This window comes from Alexandromys fortis, unplaced genomic scaffold, assembly GCF_014885135.2.
Source record: "Alexandromys fortis isolate MF-2015 unplaced genomic scaffold, M_Fortis_MF-2015_v1.1 scaffold_43, whole genome shotgun sequence".
In the NCBI taxonomy this organism is placed as follows: domain Eukaryota; kingdom Metazoa; phylum Chordata; class Mammalia; order Rodentia; family Cricetidae; genus Alexandromys; species Alexandromys fortis.
The window spans coordinates 2812087-2833226 of NW_026067928.1; the positions used below are offsets into that span (position 1 = coordinate 2812087).

Below are 21140 nucleotides of genomic sequence, written 5' to 3' on the forward strand. Positions count from 1 at the left end.
AGAGAGAGAGAGAGAGAGAGAGAGAGAGAGAGAGAGAGAGAGAGAGAGAGAGAGAGAGAGACTTAGCAGGCAATTATAGCATGAATAATAAAAACCCAGAGACGGATATTGGGGTTCAAGCTTAAGATCAGGAAAGCAAAGCAGCCAGCTACTGGCTCTTACCTCTACTTCCTGCCTCCAAGAGTACTCAGACTGAGACTGACTGAGACCTGTCTCCTCCTGTCTTAATATTCCTCTCTAGTGTTGGGATTAAAGGTGTGCATCACCATCTAAACTGTATGGCTAACTAGTGTGGCTGCTGGGATTAAAGGTGTGTGTAACCACTGCCTGACCTGTATGGTTGACTGGTGTGGCTGCTTTGCATTCTGATCTTCAGGCAAGCTTTATTTATTAAAACACAAATACTATACCATTGTAGGCAATTTTGCATAAACAAGTTTATCACTTTTTAAAGAGAATTTTTATGTGATACACACAGGGAAAGTCCACCTTGAGAAGTGACAGCTCGCTCTGGACATGTCTCTGAATTTCTATAGGTAACCACCTTGCAACAGACAGTCACCCTCCTGCAGAAGGATAAAGAGTACCTCAATCGCCAAAACATGGAACTCAGCGTACGCTGTGCGCACGAGGAAGATCGCCTGGAGAGGCTGCAGGTGCAGCTGGAGGAGAGCAAGAAGGCTAGAGAAGATATGTACGAGAAATACGTGTCATCCAGGCAAGAGTTGTTCCTTTTCCATACTTTGACTCTAAAGAACAATTCTTATGTGACTCTGTCTGCTGTGCTGAGAAGGAAGTGTTTTATAAAGTCGGGATGATCTTGGTATTACATTTTATTCTTTGTGTCTGAACATGCAGCATCTGAGTACATCAGCCTTCCGGCCTCAGCCTGTGCATTAGAAAGGGCACGGAAGGGGATCACCCAACATGGTTACTGTGTCTGTAGTGGAACAGCAGTGATGTGGTACAAGTCTGGTACTAGTTTGGAACAGTGCTTTTAGAGACTCTAAAGCCCTTCTAAAATGGTCAAGTTTTCTAAACATATTTCATATAAGATTAAAATATTACCTAAAAAACAATGGTTTATTTTTTTTCATGAAAGAAAACCATGACTATTTATTTTGTCTTTGCAGAGACCATTATAAAACAGAATATGAAAATAAACTACATGATGAACTGGAACAAATCAGATTGAAAACTAATCTAGAAATTGAGCAGCTTCGAAATGCCTCTAGGGAAATGTATGAACGAGAAAACAGGTAAAGAAGAGCGATTGAGAAAGTTATACTTGTCTTTGACGATCCTAAGAATTTTACTGAAATTAAATGCCATTTCTGAGATGAATTTTTTAATAGTTGTAAATATGAATGAGAATGTTAAAATTATAAATTTGATAGCTAATTACAACAGCACTTATCATACTGTAGGTCTTTTTACTCTGGTAATATATCTCTTTCCTGTTTCCTCAGTTCAGACTGAAGACAAGAATATGAGGAAATTTAGAAGGTACTAAGATAGCAATAGTTTTACCAACCATTTCTCTTGGATACTTGTAGATAGCGGCTGCTTGTTCATTTCCTAGCTGCCCAGATCTGAAATAATCATACAGAAACTGTATTAATTATAACACTGCTCAGCCAATCACTTAAGCATATTGCTAGCTAGCTCTTAGATCTTAACTCATTTCCATTATTCTGTATATTAGCACAAGGCTGTGGCTTGCCAGGTAAGGTTCTGGTATCTGTCTCCTTCAGTGGCTACATGGTGTCTGTCTGACTCTATCTTCTTTTCCCCAGCATTCAATTTAGTTTCCCACCTTGCTCTATTCTGCCCTTCCACAGGCCTAAGTAGCTTCTCTAGTAACCAATGATAATAAAACATATTCACAGCATACAGTGGGGAATCTCAGATACTTGTAAAAGCTCGAATAGTAATATGTATATCTCTATATATTATTTAACCACTGATACCCACATTACCGCTTATACTTTGCTGTGTAATCATTGTGACCGTTTCCCAGTTTTTCAGTTGTCCATCTTAAAAACAAAACAAGAACAAAGAGAATCCTTTAAAATACATCCCATCATAGCATAAGTTTAGATGTGTAAACTCCCTCTCCATGTGTAGGTAGGATGGCGGAGTTGTGTCGGGAAATGGGCAACAACCATTTCTCGAGGCAGGAAAGCTGGAAGCAGCCTTGCTTCTCCCCAGTCCTATTCTTGACGCAGGTTCACAATGGGTACCATCCATTTCAAGCTTCCTTTCTGCTCACACACCCATCGTATTGGGAACTCAAAGGAAGGACCATAGGCAAGTGCTCACATCCAGAGTTGAGAGCCTGAAGAGAATAAACTTCTGCCTGCTTAGTGCTCAGCCTTCTTCCTCCACTAAATAGTACAGGGCCCTAAACCAAGAAACCTGCCTCCCTTTCTGCTGGGTTTCCCACATCAGTGAAGGCAATCAGGACAACCCCACACTGTCCAACCTGATCTGGACAACCCCTCATGGAGACTTTTCCCAAGTGATTCTAGGCGTTGTCGAGTTGGCAATTAAAATTAACTGTCATAACACCAAACCAGAAAATTTAGGATTGGACATAGGTGCTTCGTTCAACCACTGGGTGTTAAGTTGATCCCTAGATATTAACACTGTGATAGACAGTTACCACCAGATGGCGCCAAACTGCAGCCCAATCCTGTGCCAGCACAGGGACACACAAGTAGCCACTGGGACAAGCTTGCTTTTCTTATTTTTCACTTCAGTCTTCTGTCGCTGTATTTATGTGACTGACTCTTCATTATGGCAGATCTGAAATTTAGTCATAACTTCTGTCCCCTTCCATTCTTCACAACATAAATAGTAAGTTCTTTTGGAATCTTACAACTTAGAATGGGTCAAGAAAGTTTTTACTATTCTATATAAAAAACAAAAATCAAAGACTGTTTACATATTTAGTTTTGTCTTGGATCTGTGTGAGATAACCTTGCTTTGTAGTTAGATACATGATGTTGTCCTGTATATTTTATCGGTATGCTCTTCGCATTATGAGTTAAATTGTAACGAGCACACTTGCATATGTTCATAGCTACCCTATCTTCCCTAATGAGCACTTTCAGAAGAGAGTAAGAAGCTAAGAGTAGAAAGATTCCTTGGGAACTGGGGACAGAATGGGGAAAACTCAGGTCAGTGTCGAGCATTAACATATAAATGACTTCCTTAGTCTGTGTGTGTGAAAGGGTGTGGTCCCTCCTAAGTGTTTAGAAATGAGACACTTTCCAAAGCTGGGTGCATACCTGCAATACCAGTACTCTGAGCTGAGACAGGAGCATCCCGGGTTCCAGGCCAGCCAGAGCTGCTTTCTATACTAAGGCTCTTTCTTGAAAAAAAGACAGGGCAAAATTCTGTAAGTGAATGTATATTTTAAGAGATTTTGAGGAAAAAAAAAAAAAAACCTAATCTTAAATCCTGTCTCCACCACTTGGTAGTAGGGTGAGAAACCACTTTATATCCCTGAGTTTAGTTTTCTCTTTTACAAAAATGAACTAATAGTAATGTTTCAGAGAGTGGCCCATGCGGTCTAAATTAGATAGTGCATGTGACAAGTGCATTCCAATAGCTACTTTATACCACTTGTCTATGTGTAGTCAAAATCATTTTATTTGTATGATGACAGTTTGGATAAAATCATTATTACATAAAGGCTAACTGACAGCATGGGATTATTACCTTAAAGGTCACTGTTATAAAATGCAGAGGGCCTAACGTGTCTAATTTATTGTTCCCTAAGCATTTCCGAGAGGTACTAAAGGGGAAATAAACTCGGTGATTGACTTTCTCCAGAACAAAACTGCCTTTAGCGTGAGATGGCCTCCTAAGCAGGGAGCAGAACTGTGTGATCCGAGTGTGAGTCGTTGGCAGCCTTCATTAGCTCTTCCTGCTGCAGAGCCTGGAAACTCACCGGCTTGGCAGCTGTTTGAAGGAAGTGCAGAGCAGCACAAAGGAGACTGAAAGTGCCTTTAGGTGGGCCATTAGTGCTGCAGTGCTTTGATAATGTTATTTCCTGCCCTGCCAGTGCCGTCTCGATCACAATGTGCTGTCTCCCACAGTACGCAAGAAGCCTCAGAGACACACTTGAAATTTTCACAGAATATTAGTGACATCAAACAGCTTTAAATCTTGGATTTGGATTTACTTCTGGGGATCAGTTGAATCTGTTTGACCCATCCCAGTATGAACGTGGAGCTGGATTACAGAGGTTCTGGTCCACATTTTGGAAGCAAATGTCCTCATTAGTACTCCGGCTTATATCCTCTATTGTTTATATCTTTCCAGATAATCTGTGCAATTTTTAAATTCCGTGAAAGTATTTAAGTCTTTTTTTCTTTTTAATTTTTGGGTCTTTTTGACTAGATTTTTCTGAAGTAGGTGGTTTTGCAGGTAACTGGGTGTCTTGTGAAGAAGCTCTAGATGGGTTTTGTCGCAGCTCTCTTGTTATTGCCTGTAGTCCTCTGTGTGATTCTTTGCATCATTAATACTTAAGTACTTTGGGTGTGTAGGCTGCCCCACATAGGCTGGAAGTCATTTCTGGTGCGCAAGAGTTTACATATACCTGCTTTGTACATAGTTCTCGGGGTGGGGGGATGCTGGGAAAGCAGGATGGGGCCAGGTTGTTAGAAGAAAGCCTGTGCAGAGATTTCTAACTGATCAGGGCTGAGCCTAGAGCATGCTGCAGAAGTTACTTAGCTGATCACCCACACTATTTATTCTGTTTCATGTTGATAGTAACTGCTGCCACTTTTTAAACCTCAGCATCTTAATGGATCTTAAGTATTTAGTTTTGGAAATTTCTCATGCATATGGACTTCTCTTGTCTGTATGTTTAATTTCATGTGAACTGGAAAGTTATCTACTTCAAGTTTATATTCACAGCGAGAAATGAAAATAGTCCAAGTGAGTGCTGGCTGACTAGCCTATTTTCCCCACTATAGCGGAATGCTGGAGACTAGATAATTTGTAATGAGCAGGAATGTATTATGTCACTGCTCTAGAGCTGGGAAGTTCAATAGGCAAGGGCCTGTTTCCTGCATTCTCACCTGGCAGGAAGCCAGAGAGCTTGTGAGAGCAGGAGACAGGCAGACTTACTTACCTGTGGTCACAGCGTCCCACTCAGAAAGGCTTCCCCCTCAGAGCCCACTCATCTCTTAAGTTTTATTATTGTTGTTTAGCAGTAACTAAATTTGAACATGGCTTTTGCAAGGGATAAGCATTCAAACCATAGAGCTAATTCTATAGGAAATTATGCCATTTTAGTCAACAGGAATCTCAAAATGTTTCTTTTCCTAAAATACACAGTTTTTCTTAAGAAAATTTATGAAGCCAGGCAATGGTGGTTTCTCTCCATTTAGTTTGATTCAATGGTGGCTGTCAGCTTCCTGTATGTTGCTTTTATTACGTTTAGGTATGTTCCTTGTATCCCTGATCTCTCCAAGACCTTTATCATGAAAGGGTGTTAGAACATATCAGATGTTTTTCCAGCACCTAATGAGATGATCATATGGATTTTTTTCTTTCAGTTGATTTATATGGCAGATTGCATTGATAGATTTTTGTGTGTTGAACCATCCCTGCTTCTCTGGGATGAAGCCTACTTGACCATGGTGGATGATTTTTGTTTTATGATGTGTTCTTGGATTCAGTTTGCCAGTACTTTGAGTATTTTTGCATCAGTGTTCATGAGGTCTGTAATTTTGTTTCTTGAATCTTTGTATGGTTTGGTTATCAGGGTAACTGTAGTCTCATAAAAAGTGTTTGGCAGGGCTGGAGAGATGGCTCAGAGGGTAAGAGCACTGGCTGCTCTTCCAGAGGTCCTGAGTTCAACTTCCAGCAACCACATGGTGGCTCACAGCCATCTGTAATGTAATGAGACCTAGTGCCTTCCTTGCCAGCAGTACATTGTAAGCTTAATAAATAAATAAATCTTTAAAAAAAAGTGCTTGACAATGTTACTTCTGTTTTTCTATTGTGTGCAACAATTTGAGGAGTATAGGTATTAGCTCTTCTTCGAAGTTCTGGTAGAATTCTACATTTAAACCATATGACCTTGGGCTTTTTTTGGTTGGAAGACTTTTGATGACTGCTTCTATTTTCTTAGGGTTTATAGGTCTATTTAAATTGTTCAGCTGATCTTGATTTAATTTTGGTATGTGGTACCTATCCAGAAAATTGTCCATTTCTTTTAGATTTTCCAGTTTTATGGAGTACAGGTTTTCAAATTATGACCTAATTATTCTCTGGATTTCTTCTGTGTCTGTTGTTATGTCCCCTTTTCTTTTTTAATTTTGTTAATTTGGATGTTCACTCTCTGCCTTTTAATTAGTTTGGGTAAAGGTTTGTCGATCTTGTTGATTTTCTCAAAGAAGCAGCTCTTTGTTTCATTGATTCTTAGTATTTTTTGTTTCTGTTTTAATGATTCCAATTATAAATTTGATTATTTCCAGTTGTCTGTTTCTCCTGGGTGAGTCTGCTTATTTTGTTCTAGGACTTTCAGATGTGCTGTTAAGTCACTAATATGAGATTTCTCCACTTCCTTTATGTAGGCACATAGTACTATGAGCTTTCCTTTTGGCACTGCTTTCATAGTGTCCCATAGATTTGGATATGTTGTACATTCATTTTTGTTGAATTCTAACAAGTCTTTAATTTCTTTATTTCTTCCTTGACCCAGGGGTGATCCAGTTGAGCACTTTCAATTTCCATGATTTTGTAGACTTTCTGTAATTCGCATTATTGTTGAATTCTAACTTTAAGCAATGATGAACCAATAAGATACAGGAGTTATTCCAATTTTTTTTTTATCTGTTGAGGTATGTTTTGTTACCTTGTATATGGCCAATTTTAGAGAAGTTTCCAAGCAGTGCTAAGAAGAAGGTATATTTTGTGTTTGGGTAAAATGTTGTATAGTCCATTTGAGTCAAGACATCTCTGAGTTCTCTTCTTTCTCTGTTAATCTTTTATCTGGTAGACCTGTCCATTGGTACGAGTGGGATGTTGAAGTTTCCGACTATTAGTGTGTAGGGTTTGATGTGTGATTTAAGCTTTAGTAATGTTTCTTTTACAAATGTGGGTGGTCTTGTATTTGTGGCATACATGTTTAAGATTGAGACTTCATCTTGATGGGCTTTTCCTGTGATGAGTATGAAGTGTCCTTTTCCATCTCTTTCAGTTGATTTTAGTTTGAAGTCTATTTTGTTATATCTTGCTTCTTAGGTTCATTAGATTGGAAAATCTTTTCTCAGTCTGTAGTTGGAGACTGTTCATTTGTTCCAGGCCACTCAGACCCAAAATAATCACATAGAAACTATATTATTTGCAGTACCCTTTGGCCAATAGCTTAAGCGTATTTCTAGCTAGCTTTTATATCCTAAACTAACCCATATCCATTAATCTGTTCATTACCGTGAGGTCGTGGACTACCAGCAAAGTTTCGGGAGACTCCGGCAGAGGCGTCTTTCTTTTGTGGCATCTACATGGCTTCTCAATGACTCTCTATATATCTTTTCCAGCTTGGCTATATTCTGTTAAGCTTTTTGCAAAAAGCGACTTCTTTAGTAACCAATGGTAATAAAACATATTAGAGCATACAGAGGAGAATTCTACATTCCTATTCTTGTCTGTCTAAATAAAAAGGTTTTAATTTTAATATAGTAAGATTACATATAACAAAACAGGTATCAAGCAAGAATTATAGTTACAATATTTATATCTACTTTGTCTTTTATCATAATTAAGGAAAACTATAACTATCTTTTCTTCAACTCCATCAAAGACTCCAGAAGGATATAATATTACCTAAGTAAACAGGACGTGTATTGTAAGCAGCTTCCAAAATTCTAGAATTCACAGAGACAGCTCACTGCCTGGACAGTCACCCAAAGTTTTTCTGCAACACTGGAGCATCCATCTTCAGCCTACAAACCCATAGTATCCGGTAGACTATATTGGCAGTTTGTCATTCACTTTCTTCTGTGTCCTGAAGAATGTCTGGCAGACTCATGAAGCAGGAGCCCCAAAGGATCATCTCACCTTTAGGCAAGTTCAATAGTCATTTCTCTGTGGGTCCTGCATGTCCATTTTATACATCATAACATCAAGCAGTCCAGGCAAGAGCAGTTTCTTACCCAAATGGCTAAAAAAAACTCTATGAAGAGTCTCTTCGATGCCCATTATCCTCTTGAAGTAGATTAGTGCTTCAAGGAGCAGTTGTGTCTCATTGTCATGAAAAGTTCTAAGTTCTTAAACATTTTAAATGCCATATTCTGTAGTCTTTGAAAGGGTTAAAGAATACCTATCCATCCGAAATATATCTCTATTAATCTAGAAAATATAACATGACTACAAGCTTGACTATTATGGATGACTATCTATTAACCTTTATTTCTTAATTATGCATTACATTTTTAAATGAGCTGCACAAACACAATACCTTAATCAAGTGAAGAAATACACATTTAACAAAATTGACCTTAAATTTGTATCAATAAACCAAGATCCATACCAATACAAAGTATTCATCTCTTTAGCATATCCCCCTTTAACTGTAAACAAACATTTATAAACAATATTTGGGAATTTGGGCATAGTTCTCTCCAAACTTCTTCCTGCTTTTTGGGGGGTGTTTTCATTGAGACCTTTTGGATGTTCTTGGTCCATCAAACCACATTAGTCTGGAAGGAATCCAAAGGTTCTCATTCTCTGTGGAAACAAAAGAAGAACCTCTTTCCAAAGCAAAAGATCCTTAGGTCCAAATTTTGAAGTCAAGATACCTTTAAAATATATAAGTTGATTTAGCTTTGCAGCCCATACAATGAAATGTCTCTCTGTATTTAGCTCCTTCACAGTCAAAATATTAAAAAAATACAATAATATACATAATAATACACACAGATTTTCTGTGTATATTCTATCTTTATGTGGCTTATTTTTCTTATCTGTTAATTTTTCTATAAGTTTATTGTTTATTATCTCTAAGTTTCTTTAATCTATGACTATACTCTTTTAAATTACTTTTACTGTCTCCTTATTCTTTTTCTCCTCACTCTCAAGCCTTTGTACATTCATCTAACACTGTGACCCATTCAGAGATCTTTTTTTGATCTGAATCTGTCTTTATTGCATATCTGTAATTATTTTCTGGCCAGGATCACTTTTTTTTTTAAATGTCAAGCAGGCATGGTACTAACTCAGCTATCCTGTCTGCTTGCTCCAGCCAGTCCAACATGGCAAAGGCACGTTCACTGCTCTGAGAGCCATTCTCTCTGCCCCAGATCCAGGGTTGCAGTGGGTCCATGTCACCATTAAGCAATTTGTAACACACTGCTCACAGACCCCATTTAAGTGCTTGGCCTCCTGAAGGAGCTAGAGTTCATGCTGACAACACAAACCAGGAACCAGGAAGCCACTGTCTCATAACTGCACTTTTGTTTTTTTTCTGTTACCGCTGAAGAAGACCTCTCTTAAAGGAGCCGCAGTGCCCACCAGCAAACAGAACCTATCCAAAAAAAAAAAAAAAAATATGCCGGCTACCAAGAAGCTATGCTTAACTCTGTTCTTTTTGTGTCTAGAATTCCTTTGTTTTACGTGGTTTTACATGGATGTAGTCAGCACCACATTGGTTCCCCAATCTGTAGTCAGGAGACTGTTTGTTCCCAGCCTCTTAGACCTGTCTGAAATAATCACATAGAAGCTATATTATTTGCAGTACTTGTTGACCAATAGCCTAAGTGTATTTCTAGCTAGCTCTTATATTCTAAACTAACCCATCTCCATTAATCTGTGCATCACTACAACATCGTGGCCTACTGGCAAAGTTTCAGCTGACTCCAACAGAGGCATCTGTCTTCTGTGGAGGCTACATTGCTCCTCACTGACCCCCACCTGCTCTCCACGTCTCTGTTTGGATTTCCAGCCTGGCTTTATTCTCTTAAGCCATTGGCCAAAAGAAGCTTCTTTATTAACCAATGACAATAAAACATATTTATAGCATATAGAGGGGAGTCCCACATCATGAACCCTTTACTCTGAGATAGTGTCTGTCTTTGGGGTTGAGGTGTGTTTCTTGTATGCAGCAGAAGGATGAATCCTGTTTTCATTTCCATTCTGTTACAGGTGAGTTGAATCCATTGATATTAAGAGACCAGTGATTGTTAATTCCTGTTATTTTTCAGTGGTAGTGTTTGTGTTTCACTTTGGGTTTTGATGGTATGAAATTATCTGTTACTTCTGTCTTCATGGGTGCAGTTAGCGTCCTTAGAGGAGTTTTCCTTCTAGTACTTTCTGTAAGGGTGGGTTTGTGGATAGGTATTGTTTAAATCTGGTTTTGTCATGGAAGATCTTGTTTTCTCTGCCTAGGTGATTGAAAACTTTCTGGGTATATTAGTCTGGGCTTGCATCTGTGTTTTCTTAGTGCCTGCAGCAATCTCTCCAGGACCTTCTTGTTTTCAGGATTTTCATTGAGAAATCAGGTGTAATTCTGATAGATCTGTCTTTATATTTTTCTTGGCCTTTTTTCTTTGCAGCTCTTAATGTTCTTTATTCTGTATGCTTCATATTTTGATTGCTATATGTTATTGGACTTGTTTTGTTGTTTGTTTTTTTTTCCCCCAGTCCTTTTGGTGTTCTGTAAGCTTCTTGTACCTTCATAGGCATATCCTTTTTTTTTAGTTTAGGAAAGTGTTCTTCTAAGATTTTGTTGAATATATTTTCTGTGACTTTGAACTGGAGTTCTTCTTCTACCCCAATTATTCTTAGGTTCAGTCTTTTCATGGTGTCCCAGATTTTTTGGATGTTTTGTATTAAGTATCTGTTGGCTTTAACATTTTCTTTGACCAATGAATGTTTCCTCTATCGTATCTTAAACATCTGAGATTCTCCCTTCCATCTGTTATATTCTGTTTGTTATGTTTACATCTGTTGTTCCTGTTCATTTACCCAGATTTACCATTTCCTGAATTCCCTTGGTTTGTGTCTTCTTTACTGCCGCTATTTCAGTTTTCAAGTCTTGAACTGTTTGAATGATTTGCTTCCCCTGTTTGTTTTTCCTTCATTTTCTTGGTTTTTTTTTTTAAAGAGATTTATTGATTTTTTTTTCAATTTTTTATTTGTCTTTTCCTCCACTTCTTTAAGGGAATTTTACATTTCCTCTTTAAGGGTCTCTGTCATCTTCATAAAGTTATATTTAAGGTTGTTTTCTTCTGCTTTTTCTGGATTAAGATTTCAGTTCTTCCTGTTGTATGACTGCTGAGTCCTAATGTTGCCATGTTGCTTTTTAAGATGTTGAATGTGTTCTTGTGTTGATGCCTACCCATCTCTACCTTCAGTTGGTGCAGGCAAGGTCTTTGCCTCTTGGTCCAGTCCTTGCAGTCAGTCTGTGTCTTAGGGAGCCACTCTTGGCCCCACTCTCTGTAGTCACTGTCTGTATCTCAGGGAGCTGCTGAGGTGTCTGGGGGTGGAGTGGGACTTGTAGATTACAGGGTCTGATCAATGGGGAGTGTTAGAGCAGCCTGCCTGAAGGAAACTTGCCTGATGGCTGACTAGTTCAGCTGAGGCAGAGCCCATGCATGGTTCTGGCCCAGGGACTAGGGCCTAGACATTGGGCTTTCCAGCTGGGGAACTGGTCACTCACCTCTTGTTCCCATCTGTGCAGTTACAGCCTTTCCCTCAGAGAACTGCTGATGTCACAGAGGATAGGTGGGTTTGGGGGCAGAATGGGATTTGTAGGTAACAGGATCCAATGGATTAGGGGGTTGTTGGAATAGCCTGCCTGCAAATCAAAACCAACTGCAGATCAAAAAATACTTTAAAGCAGATTGTGTTTGTACTGAAGGTGTAGAGACTTTTCCTTGTCATAATTTCTTAAGAAGTACAGTACAACTTACATGGTGTATTGAGCCTTCTGAGTAAAGTATACAGGGAGGGCCTGTTGTTTGTCATTTGTAAAATGGAAGTCATTTTATATTCACGGTTTTAGTATCCTTGGTTTGGGTGTGCAGGCTGGATTTGGTGGATGGAGCCAGTAGAGGATGTGTTCTTGAACCAAGCTCCTGAAGATTAGTCAGCTGGGCAGTTCCTGACATATTTCAGTGTTACTCTAATTATATTTTATTACATTCAGTTTGGATTTTTAGAATCTCAATTCCATTAGTTTATACATGCTATAGATAGCCACTGTCAATTTTTCAAGTTTCTCTTTTGAGGAACATTTGAATTCCTGCTATTTGTTCTATAATTATATTTATTACATCTTCCAATGTATTTACCATTTGGAAATGGATTATTCATTAATTATGTGGAACTTATTATTTTATCTTTATCAGGGATGCAGTACATCTGGTGTTTGGTCAAACCAGTCCACTTTTAAAAGAACATATACACTGTAGCCCATAGAAACAAATACATAATAGTTCACAATCCTTTTAAAGATAATTCTCCTTTGACATCTGTTTGCACTATGGTGTGGTCATGCAATACAAATCTCATAATGTCAGGATATCCCAAAGGGGAAATGTCTGTGAAAAAGAAGAAACCTGAGAAAGGCAGCATTGTATGATTCAAAGCTGAGAATCTGGATAGAGAATAGATTGACACTCGGGCTCCACAGTGTATCTTACGATGCGACTGTGAACTGAGTCTTTGTATTTCAGTCTTGAAACAAATTTGTAAAATGGAAATGATACAACATATGATTGATAGATGTGACAACTTCCTGTTTGAGTTACTTTGCTCATTCATTGTTGTGACCAAATACCTGACAAAAAGCAGTTTAAGAGGACATATTCTGGCTTACTATGCCAAGGGATCCTTTTGTCATGGTGAGACAACATAACAGGAAGCAGGAGACATACTTTTCCATTAATAAGATATCTTGATATATGTGATAAGATATCATGGCCAAGCCAACCACTAGATGGAAGAATTTTGGGAGGACTTAAAGTTTCTGAGGGTTAGAGTCCATGATCATCATGGCAAGGAGCGTAACAACAGGCATGGTGCTGGACTAGTAGCTAAGAACTTATATCTTGATCTGCAAGTAGAAGGCAGAGATAGCTAACGGGCTATGTGGGCCTTCTGAAACCTCAAAACCTACCCCCAGTGACACACCCATTCCAATAAGGCCACACCTGCTAATCCTTCCCAAACAGTTCCACCAACCTGAGGATCAACCATTCACACATATGAGCCCATGGTGGCCATTCTAATTCAAACCACCATGGCATGGCAGCAAGAGCAAAAGGCCTGCTAGTCACTGAGTATCTGCTTCAGAGAGCAGAGCACAAGTAGGAAGTTGGGCCACCATAAAACCTCAAGACCCCCACCCCCGCTGCAGTGACCCCCCTTCCTCCAGCAACCTTCTACCTCCTGAAGGTTCCACCGCCTTCCCCAGCAGTGCAGCCATCTAGGTTATGAAGACGTTTCACATTCAGCCACAATTGCTGTATATGAAGTAAAAGCAGCCCCTGATGTGTGCTGAGCACTGTATGCTTGCTGTCAATACCCATGTCAGTAGAAGAATATATTCAGGTTTTTCTCTCTCAAACTTAATTTGAAGCATGTCAATTGGTAATACTTAAAGGAGGTCTGCCCGTTGTAGACTAGCTATGGAAGGTATGACAGCCAAGAGAACAAATTTACAGGGAAAACTTACCTGCAGACACCTAGGGTAAATACTAATGCTAAAAGCCTGGGCTTCTAGAGCTTCAGCTTACTTTGGTCTTCTTCAGAATTGTCTTAGATATTTGTCTTTTACAATTTTCATTGTATCTGCCACATTTTAGAAAAATATCCCCTTTGTTCTCTTGTCACTTACTACAATAAAGAATAGTTATCTCACAGGGCGGAGGTAGATCTCTGTGAGTTTGAGGCCAGCCTGGTCTATAAGAGCTAGTTCCAGGACAGGATCCAAAGCTACAAAGAAACCCTGTCTTGAAAAACCAAAAAAAAAAAAGAATAGTTATTCCTCTTCCCATGGCCTTGGAATTTTGTTTAACTGGATGTTGCAGGCTGTCTATGGCAAACTGTCTCTTATTCTCTAATAATGCATCTTGTTGTTTGATTCTCTGTGGCTTGGCTTTATTTCTAATACTCATTGTGACTACTAGAAAGGAAGTATAGTTAAGGACTGAGGCTTCGCCATCTACCAACTAAGTGTTTGTATTTAACTAGTACTGCAAATGTGGCCTACGGGAATTCCACTACTTTAGTCACATTTTAAAATAATGAAGCCAACATTAGGAAGGAAAATTGGAACTAATTTGTGATTTTTGACTAAAATGGGGCATCTTAAAATAAAATATACAAATGTTTAAGATACTTAGGCAGTTGTGTTCTCTCAATTTTATTTTTCATGTTTTGTATGGTTTAATAATAGAATAGTTTTTAAGGTCATTGCAATCATGATGACATCAAAAAATAATTTTGCAATAAAAGCAATTCTACTTAGAGAATAATGAACAAAAATATTCTTATTGTTTTTTTGAGAAGAATAACCTTTATGATTTTTATAACTATTTGTTACTCATAAACTTTGGCTGCTGAGTCTCTCTATGGTGATTGGCTGTTTGAAATCTGAAATTGTTACTCAGTCACTGCCGAAAGGCTGTACAGGTGAGGGTATAGCAAGTGTAATTGGATTTATGTTGAGGTCTTTGATCCACTTGGACATGTGTTTTGTGCATGGGGATAGATATGGATCTATTTGCATTCTTCTACATTCTTCTGACATCCAGTTATGCCAGCACCATTTGTTGAAGATGCTTTTTTTCCCCATTGTACAAATTTTGGTTTCTTTGTCAAAAATTGGGTGTTCATAGGTGTGTGGATTAATATCAGGGTCTTCAATTCAATTCCATTGGTCCACTTGTCTGTTTTTTGTCAATACCAAGCTGTTTTTATTACTATAGCTCTGTAGTAGAGCTTGAAGTTGGGGGATGGTAATGCCTCCAGAAGTTCCTTTGTTGTACAGGATTGTTTTAGGTATCTTGAATTTTTTGTTTTTCCATATGAAGTTGAGTATTATTCTTTTGAGGTCTGTGAAGAATCATATTGGGATTTTAATGTAGATTGCATAGAATCTATAGATTGTTTTTGTTAATATTGCCATTTTTATTATGTCGATCCTACCTATTTAAGAGCATGGGAAATCTTTTCATTTCCTGATATCTTCTCCATTTTTTTTTCTTCAAAGATCCAAAATTATTGTCATACAGGCCTTTCAATTGTTTGGTTAGAGTTACTCCAAGAAATTTTATATTTTTCATGGGTATTGTAAAGAGTGATGTTTCTCTGAGTTCTTTCTCAGCTCATTTATTCTTTGTATTTAGGAAGGCTACTGATTTTTTTGAGTTAATCTTGTATTGTGCCACATTTATAAGAAACTAAGTTCTAATATCTAACCCAGTTCTGTTTAGAAATAGACTGTTTGCACCTATATTTTTGTTTACTGTCAGAAGAGTTTCCAATTCAGGCAGCTTCTACAAAGTCCTTAAGATCATCATCTACTCATTGTGAAAAAATTCATGAATCCTTAAAAGATAGGTACTTATGCATTTTAAAATAACTGAAATGCATGTTTGAATTTTAGAAATCTTCGAGAAGCCAGGGATAATGCTCTCGCTGAAAAGAACCGAGCGGTGACAGCCGAAAAAGATGCTCTAGAAAAGCATGAGCAGCTCCTTGACAGGTAAGAAGGAAATGGAAATGCTAAAATTCTCCAGTGCTTGTTCCTCTTGCATTTTTTTTAGAGAAATTTATTTTAAAGCTAGCTATAGTAGAGCATGCCTGTAATTCTAGCAGTGAGACAGGAAAATGGATCGAAGTTGGAAACTGGCCTATGATTTTCATTTCAAGTTGCAATACAATTTAAATGTAATTGTTAACATATATCAAAACCATGATGTTGAAATTAAGTAGTCCAGAGAGTTCCTGTACTTTTTCAGTGCATCTTACCTACTCCCCTTCTAGAGGCAGCAGCCTTGATTTCTACTGCTGTCGTCAGCCTTGTTCTTCTTAGACAAACGCCAGTGGAATCATATTTTATTTACTCTCTTTGATCTAATTTTCTTGATTTAGCATATTGATCATTCCTTATTTACGTTCTGAATATACTAGTTTGTTAATGTATTCTCCTGTTGAAAAAAAAAATGGGGTTCTTTTCAGTTGCAGCTACCAAAGTCAAGCTGCTGTGAACATTCTTAGTCAAGCTTTGTGTGTGTGTGTGTGTGAGCATGTTTTGTGTATATGTATGTGTGAGCACATTTTGTATATGTGTGACCACATGTTTTTTGTATATGTATGTGTGAGCATGTTTTATGTATGTGTGAGCACATTTGTGTATATGTATGTGTGAGCACATTTGTGTATATGTATGTGTGAGCACGTTTTGTGTATATGTATGTGTGAGCACGTTTTGTGTATATGTATATGTGAGCACATGTCTTTCTCTTTGGTAGACACCTAGGAGTGTAAATTAGTGATTAAGGCATAAAAAATTCTGTGAAACTTACTCCAAAGTGGTTGTGCCTTTGTATTTGCCCCAAATCATGGGTCAGAATCTGTGTGTTCTGGGGTGGCTTTTGTGGGACGTCAGGAGAGAATGCTTTGTCTCCAGTTATCTACAGAGTTGTTTTTTATTAGTCCTGTAAAAAGGAGATCAATGATAAACATGAAGTGAAAAGAGCACCACTTGACTGAGATACTCTCAATTTTAAATAGTTGGATCACATGTAGAGTAAGTAATGTGTCTTTTTGTTTAAACTTTTATTTTGAAATAATCTTAGAAGAGTTGATGAAATAGTATAGAAAGTTTACATGTGCCTTTCACATAGTAATAACCCTTTGAAATTAAGCTCAATGTTTCTTTTACTGATAAAGAAGCACTACAGATTGTTTTGTAATTATCTTTTTAAGAGTTCAGCTTTCACTGTTCCTCAGACTGACCTCAAAGTCTTAGACGTAAATGATCTTCCTGCCTCAGTCTCCCAAGTAGCTGAAACTATGGACACCATGCCTGGCTTCTGTTTTGTAATTTAAGCAATTCATGCAATTAAAATTTGGATGTAGTTTAGTGGAAGAGCATTGCAGAGAATTTGAAAGGCCCTAAATTGGATCTATAGCCCTAGGAAAAAAAATATAAACAAAAAAAAGCCTCACTAAAAATTGTTATGAGGCAGAGAATAATAATAGAAATTGAACATCAGAATTTAAATCTAGTAGATCTTTTGATTTATTGACCATTGATAAGCTGAGTGAATTTTAATATGAATATATATAAACCCCTGGGCTTCTGTCACATCTTCGACTTGACTTGTAGAGTTAAAATGACATCTGAAAATGGCTGGAGCTAACAGTGTCAGATGGAGACGTGCTCTGCCATGGCCTTTCCTTCAGAATCCTGTTGGGATCTTGGCACCTGAGCTTGAAACCAGAAAACCTTAAGAAGAAAAGTGACCAAACTAGGAAAATTCAAAGATACCTTTTAGTGGCAAATTAAAACTGCTGACAGATATTTGAATGGTTCACATGTAAAAGCTGGTTTTTATACCTGAAAGTAAAGAAACACTTTCCAATGGGGCTTTTCCACATGCTGTACTTGATCAGGTAATTCTCTCCTATAAGATATTGAGACAAGCTGGCAGGGAATCCAGGCAGAATGCATATGTCCTGATTGAGGCTTCAGTTGGGTGACTTGAGGAATGTGAAGTCCCCCATTTTAAAAATCTTAAATGTACCATTTTTTATTAAATGTAAATTAATACATGGAGTTTCTTATTTTATCCTTATGTTACCTGTGACAGTTGCTTATAAGAATGATACATTGGTTAAGTTACCCCATAGAAGGAATGATAAGCTCACTCATTTGACAGTATTATTTTGAGGATCTACACATTCATTTTTCTTTCTTTTTTTTTTTTTCCAAAACTCCTGAAAGGTTAGGACTGTGACTTAGAGAGGAGGCTGCCATCCTTGTCCACATCACCATGAATGCTGGCATTTGAGTTGGAAATGAAGGAAGTGGTTGAGTTTGTGTATAGTGTGAAGCTTTAGACTTCATCCTAGCATAGCAATATTGCATTAATATATTACTTAATTTACTGAAAGTTTTCAGTGTGGATTCCAGTATGCTTGATCTAATGTACTTTGACATAGTTTTTGTAATTCTGGGCTATTTAAACACAGGATCTTGTGTATGCCATGGCAATACTTCACCAGTGAGATATACTCCTAGCATATCTGGGAATTGATATATGTTATATTAGTATGTGAAGTAAAATGCAAAGGTAAAACTTTTTTTATTCTTTGGAGATTGGCTTTTTAATGCCTGGATTTGTAAATCTGGCTTCCTTCTTATCAAAATGAGAATAAGCGAATGTGTGTTGATCTTTACAATGAATGTGGCCTTGCTGAATCATGTTTAAGTCTAGCGTCCAACATGTTCCCGTCATGTATAATTGGTATCATCATTTTTTATATGAGAAGGTTTTATCAAATGCCTCATTTTATGATTAAACAACCCGTGTCATTACTTTAAAAAAGCATAAGGAAGCAGTGTGCCTTTTTCAAACATGAATGAAAAAAAAAAAAGGCTTCTACTCAAAGGCTTCAGTTACCTACAAAGAAAAGGACTTTTCTTAGGTATATGAAAGACCTATGTGTGTTCTGATTTCTAGCACAAAAAAAGTCTCTAACATTAAGTAACAACTACCTGGCACTTGAAAACACAAGCAGAACATTAGCTCCAGTCCTGTTGTCTCGAATCTCTGTTACTCCGAGGGTTCCACCCACCAGGAGCAAATGTTATAAGTCAGTCAATGGGAGTGCTGGAAAAGATGGGTACTCTTGACAGAAGCCTGAGTCTGGAGCTCCAGTGCGAGTGCACAATTTCAAATGAATTTACATTGTAAATATTTTCAGCTATAGTTTATCTTTTAAAAAAATATTTCCTTGTCCAGCCTTGATACGGGAGCTTGTGCCTAGTCATAATATAACTTGCTATGCCACGTTTGGTTGATAGCACTGGGAGGCCTTCCCTTTTCTGAAGGGAGAAGAGGAGGCGTGGATCTGGGGAACAGAAGAGGGAAGGAAATTGTGGTTGGAATGTAGCATAGAGAGAAGAATAAATTAAAAAGGGAAAAGAGTCAGGCAGTGGTGGCACACACCTTTAATCATAGCACTCAGGAGGCAGAGACAAGCGGATTTCTGCGAGTTTGAGACCAGCATGGTCTACAGAGTGAGTTCCAGGACAGCCAGGCTACACAAAGAAACTCTGTCAAAAAAAAAAAAAAAAAAAGGAAAAAATATTTCCTGGCTATTCATGATGGCATATCCCTATAATCCTAGCACTTTCAAAGTAGAGGCAGGAGGATCAAGAGATTGAGACTATCCCTCAGCTACATAGCAAATTTGAGGTCCACCTGAGGGACAAAAGAGATTGTCTCAAAAAGTAAAAGTAATGCATGTTTGAGACGAGGGTAGGGGGAGATTTGGGTGTGTTGAGCATCTAGTTTACCTACAAGTACTTTCAAAGGACTTAATTTGAATGTTGTCAGTCCCCACCCCACAACTTCTCTGGTAACGGTAGAAGATATAGCACAGAATGTGCAGGAAAGCGGGTGGTCGGAGTGACATTTGTACCGTATTGAGCTAGTTTAAAAGTCAGTATAGCCAGGCGTGCCTGCATTCCAACACTTGGAAGATGGAAGCAAGATTGTGAGTTTGAGGCCAGCCTGGGACCACAAGAGACCTGTCTCAAAAACAAACAATACAAACTCAGCAGTTGATATGGAAACGGCTCCCACTTTCACAAGAGGAAGATGTTGGCTGTGCTCTCCTTCCCCTCTTCTGTTTCTGTGTGCTTTGCCTTTGCTCATCTGTCCTTTAATCTGCTCCTGCATGTCAGCAAGGACGTGTTTGTGCGGCATACTAGATGAACTTAGTGGAGTGAAGCCTATTAGGATGGGAGCTAGAAAAGGTAGTATCACATCTAAACTTTGTATAAAATGGATCATTTTATAATATTATTCCTAATTCTCATGTCTATAAGTAATTCACATGATCTGTTTTAAATGCAGAAATTGCTAATCTGTGTTGTTCCTAAAGGACACAAAATACTTTAACACTTTGTTAAATCTACATGAATGCATTCTTAAGTGAAATTTTTAGTGTCTGAATTTTATGTTTGCTCTTTTGTGAAGTTCTCCATGTCTGGGTCAGTCACTTTTATCAGTTTGATGAAGTTTGCAAGCTTTAGTTTTGTTACTTGATTCTCTTATTCCTTGTAGTCTTCCTTTTTCTCCCTTAGATCCACCAAGTTCACACTGAACTAGAGTATTCATATACTCACAACTATAGTCACACTAAAGAAACTCCTAGAAAGCATACAATTTCTGAAACCAAAAACAGTACAATAGAAGAAGACAGAAAAACTGATCGTGTTAAATACATGGCACAGAGGCACGACCATGCAACTTTAAAGTAGTGAGAGAGAAATAGTGGGTACAGGGACACAGGAGACCAAACTGGTAAGACAAAGATGTTATAAACAGAAAATAGCAAATAAAAGGACAGCGTGAGAAAGGCACTGTACATAGGGACTCAACAGCATGTGTCCGTGTGCAGGCAGTTAGGGCACGAGGGGGAAACAAAAGCAATGAAATGAAAGAAAGACTTGTAACTTGTTGCCAAAGACAGTGCTTTTCTGAGACAAGTGATGTGGGAGTGTCATCAATCTGTTGATTTCATTGGCTGAGCAATAAAGAAACTGCTTGGCCCTGATAGGTTAAAGTATTGGTGGGAGGAGAAAACAGAATAGGATGCTGGGCGGAAGAGGAAGTGAGGTCAGACTCTGCTCTGCTCCCAGAGACTCGACAGCTCTGCTCTGGAGCAGAGACACCAGGATGGACATAGGCTAGAATCTTCCCGGTAAGCGCACCTTGGGGTGCTTACACACATCATTAGAAATGGGATAGTCCAGGTGCGAGAATTGGCCTGTAAGGGCTAGAGTTCATGGGCCAAGCAGTTCTTTAAATGAATACAGTTTGTGTGTTGTTATTTCTGGCATGAGCTAGCCAAGCGGCCGGGGTGTTGGGGAC

The 21140-nt window shown here is 38.3% G+C and overlaps 1 protein-coding gene across 6 annotated transcripts in view; it reads left to right on the forward strand.

The window, feature by feature from the left end:
• Pibf1 (progesterone immunomodulatory binding factor 1) overlaps nt 1-21140 on the forward strand; it is a 161362-nt gene that overhangs the window by 38697 nt on the left and 101525 nt on the right. For all 6 annotated transcript variants that reach the window (XR_007592168.1, XM_050144590.1, XM_050144594.1 and 3 more), the window contains 3 exons: nt 537-718; nt 1134-1259; nt 15635-15733. Coding sequence is in view for 5 of the 6 variants with exons in the window: in XM_050144590.1 (XP_050000547.1) it covers nt 537-718; nt 1134-1259; nt 15635-15733 (407 nt within the window). In the remaining variant the exon portion in view is untranslated. The remainder of the gene's footprint in view (nt 1-536; nt 719-1133; nt 1260-15634; nt 15734-21140) is intronic.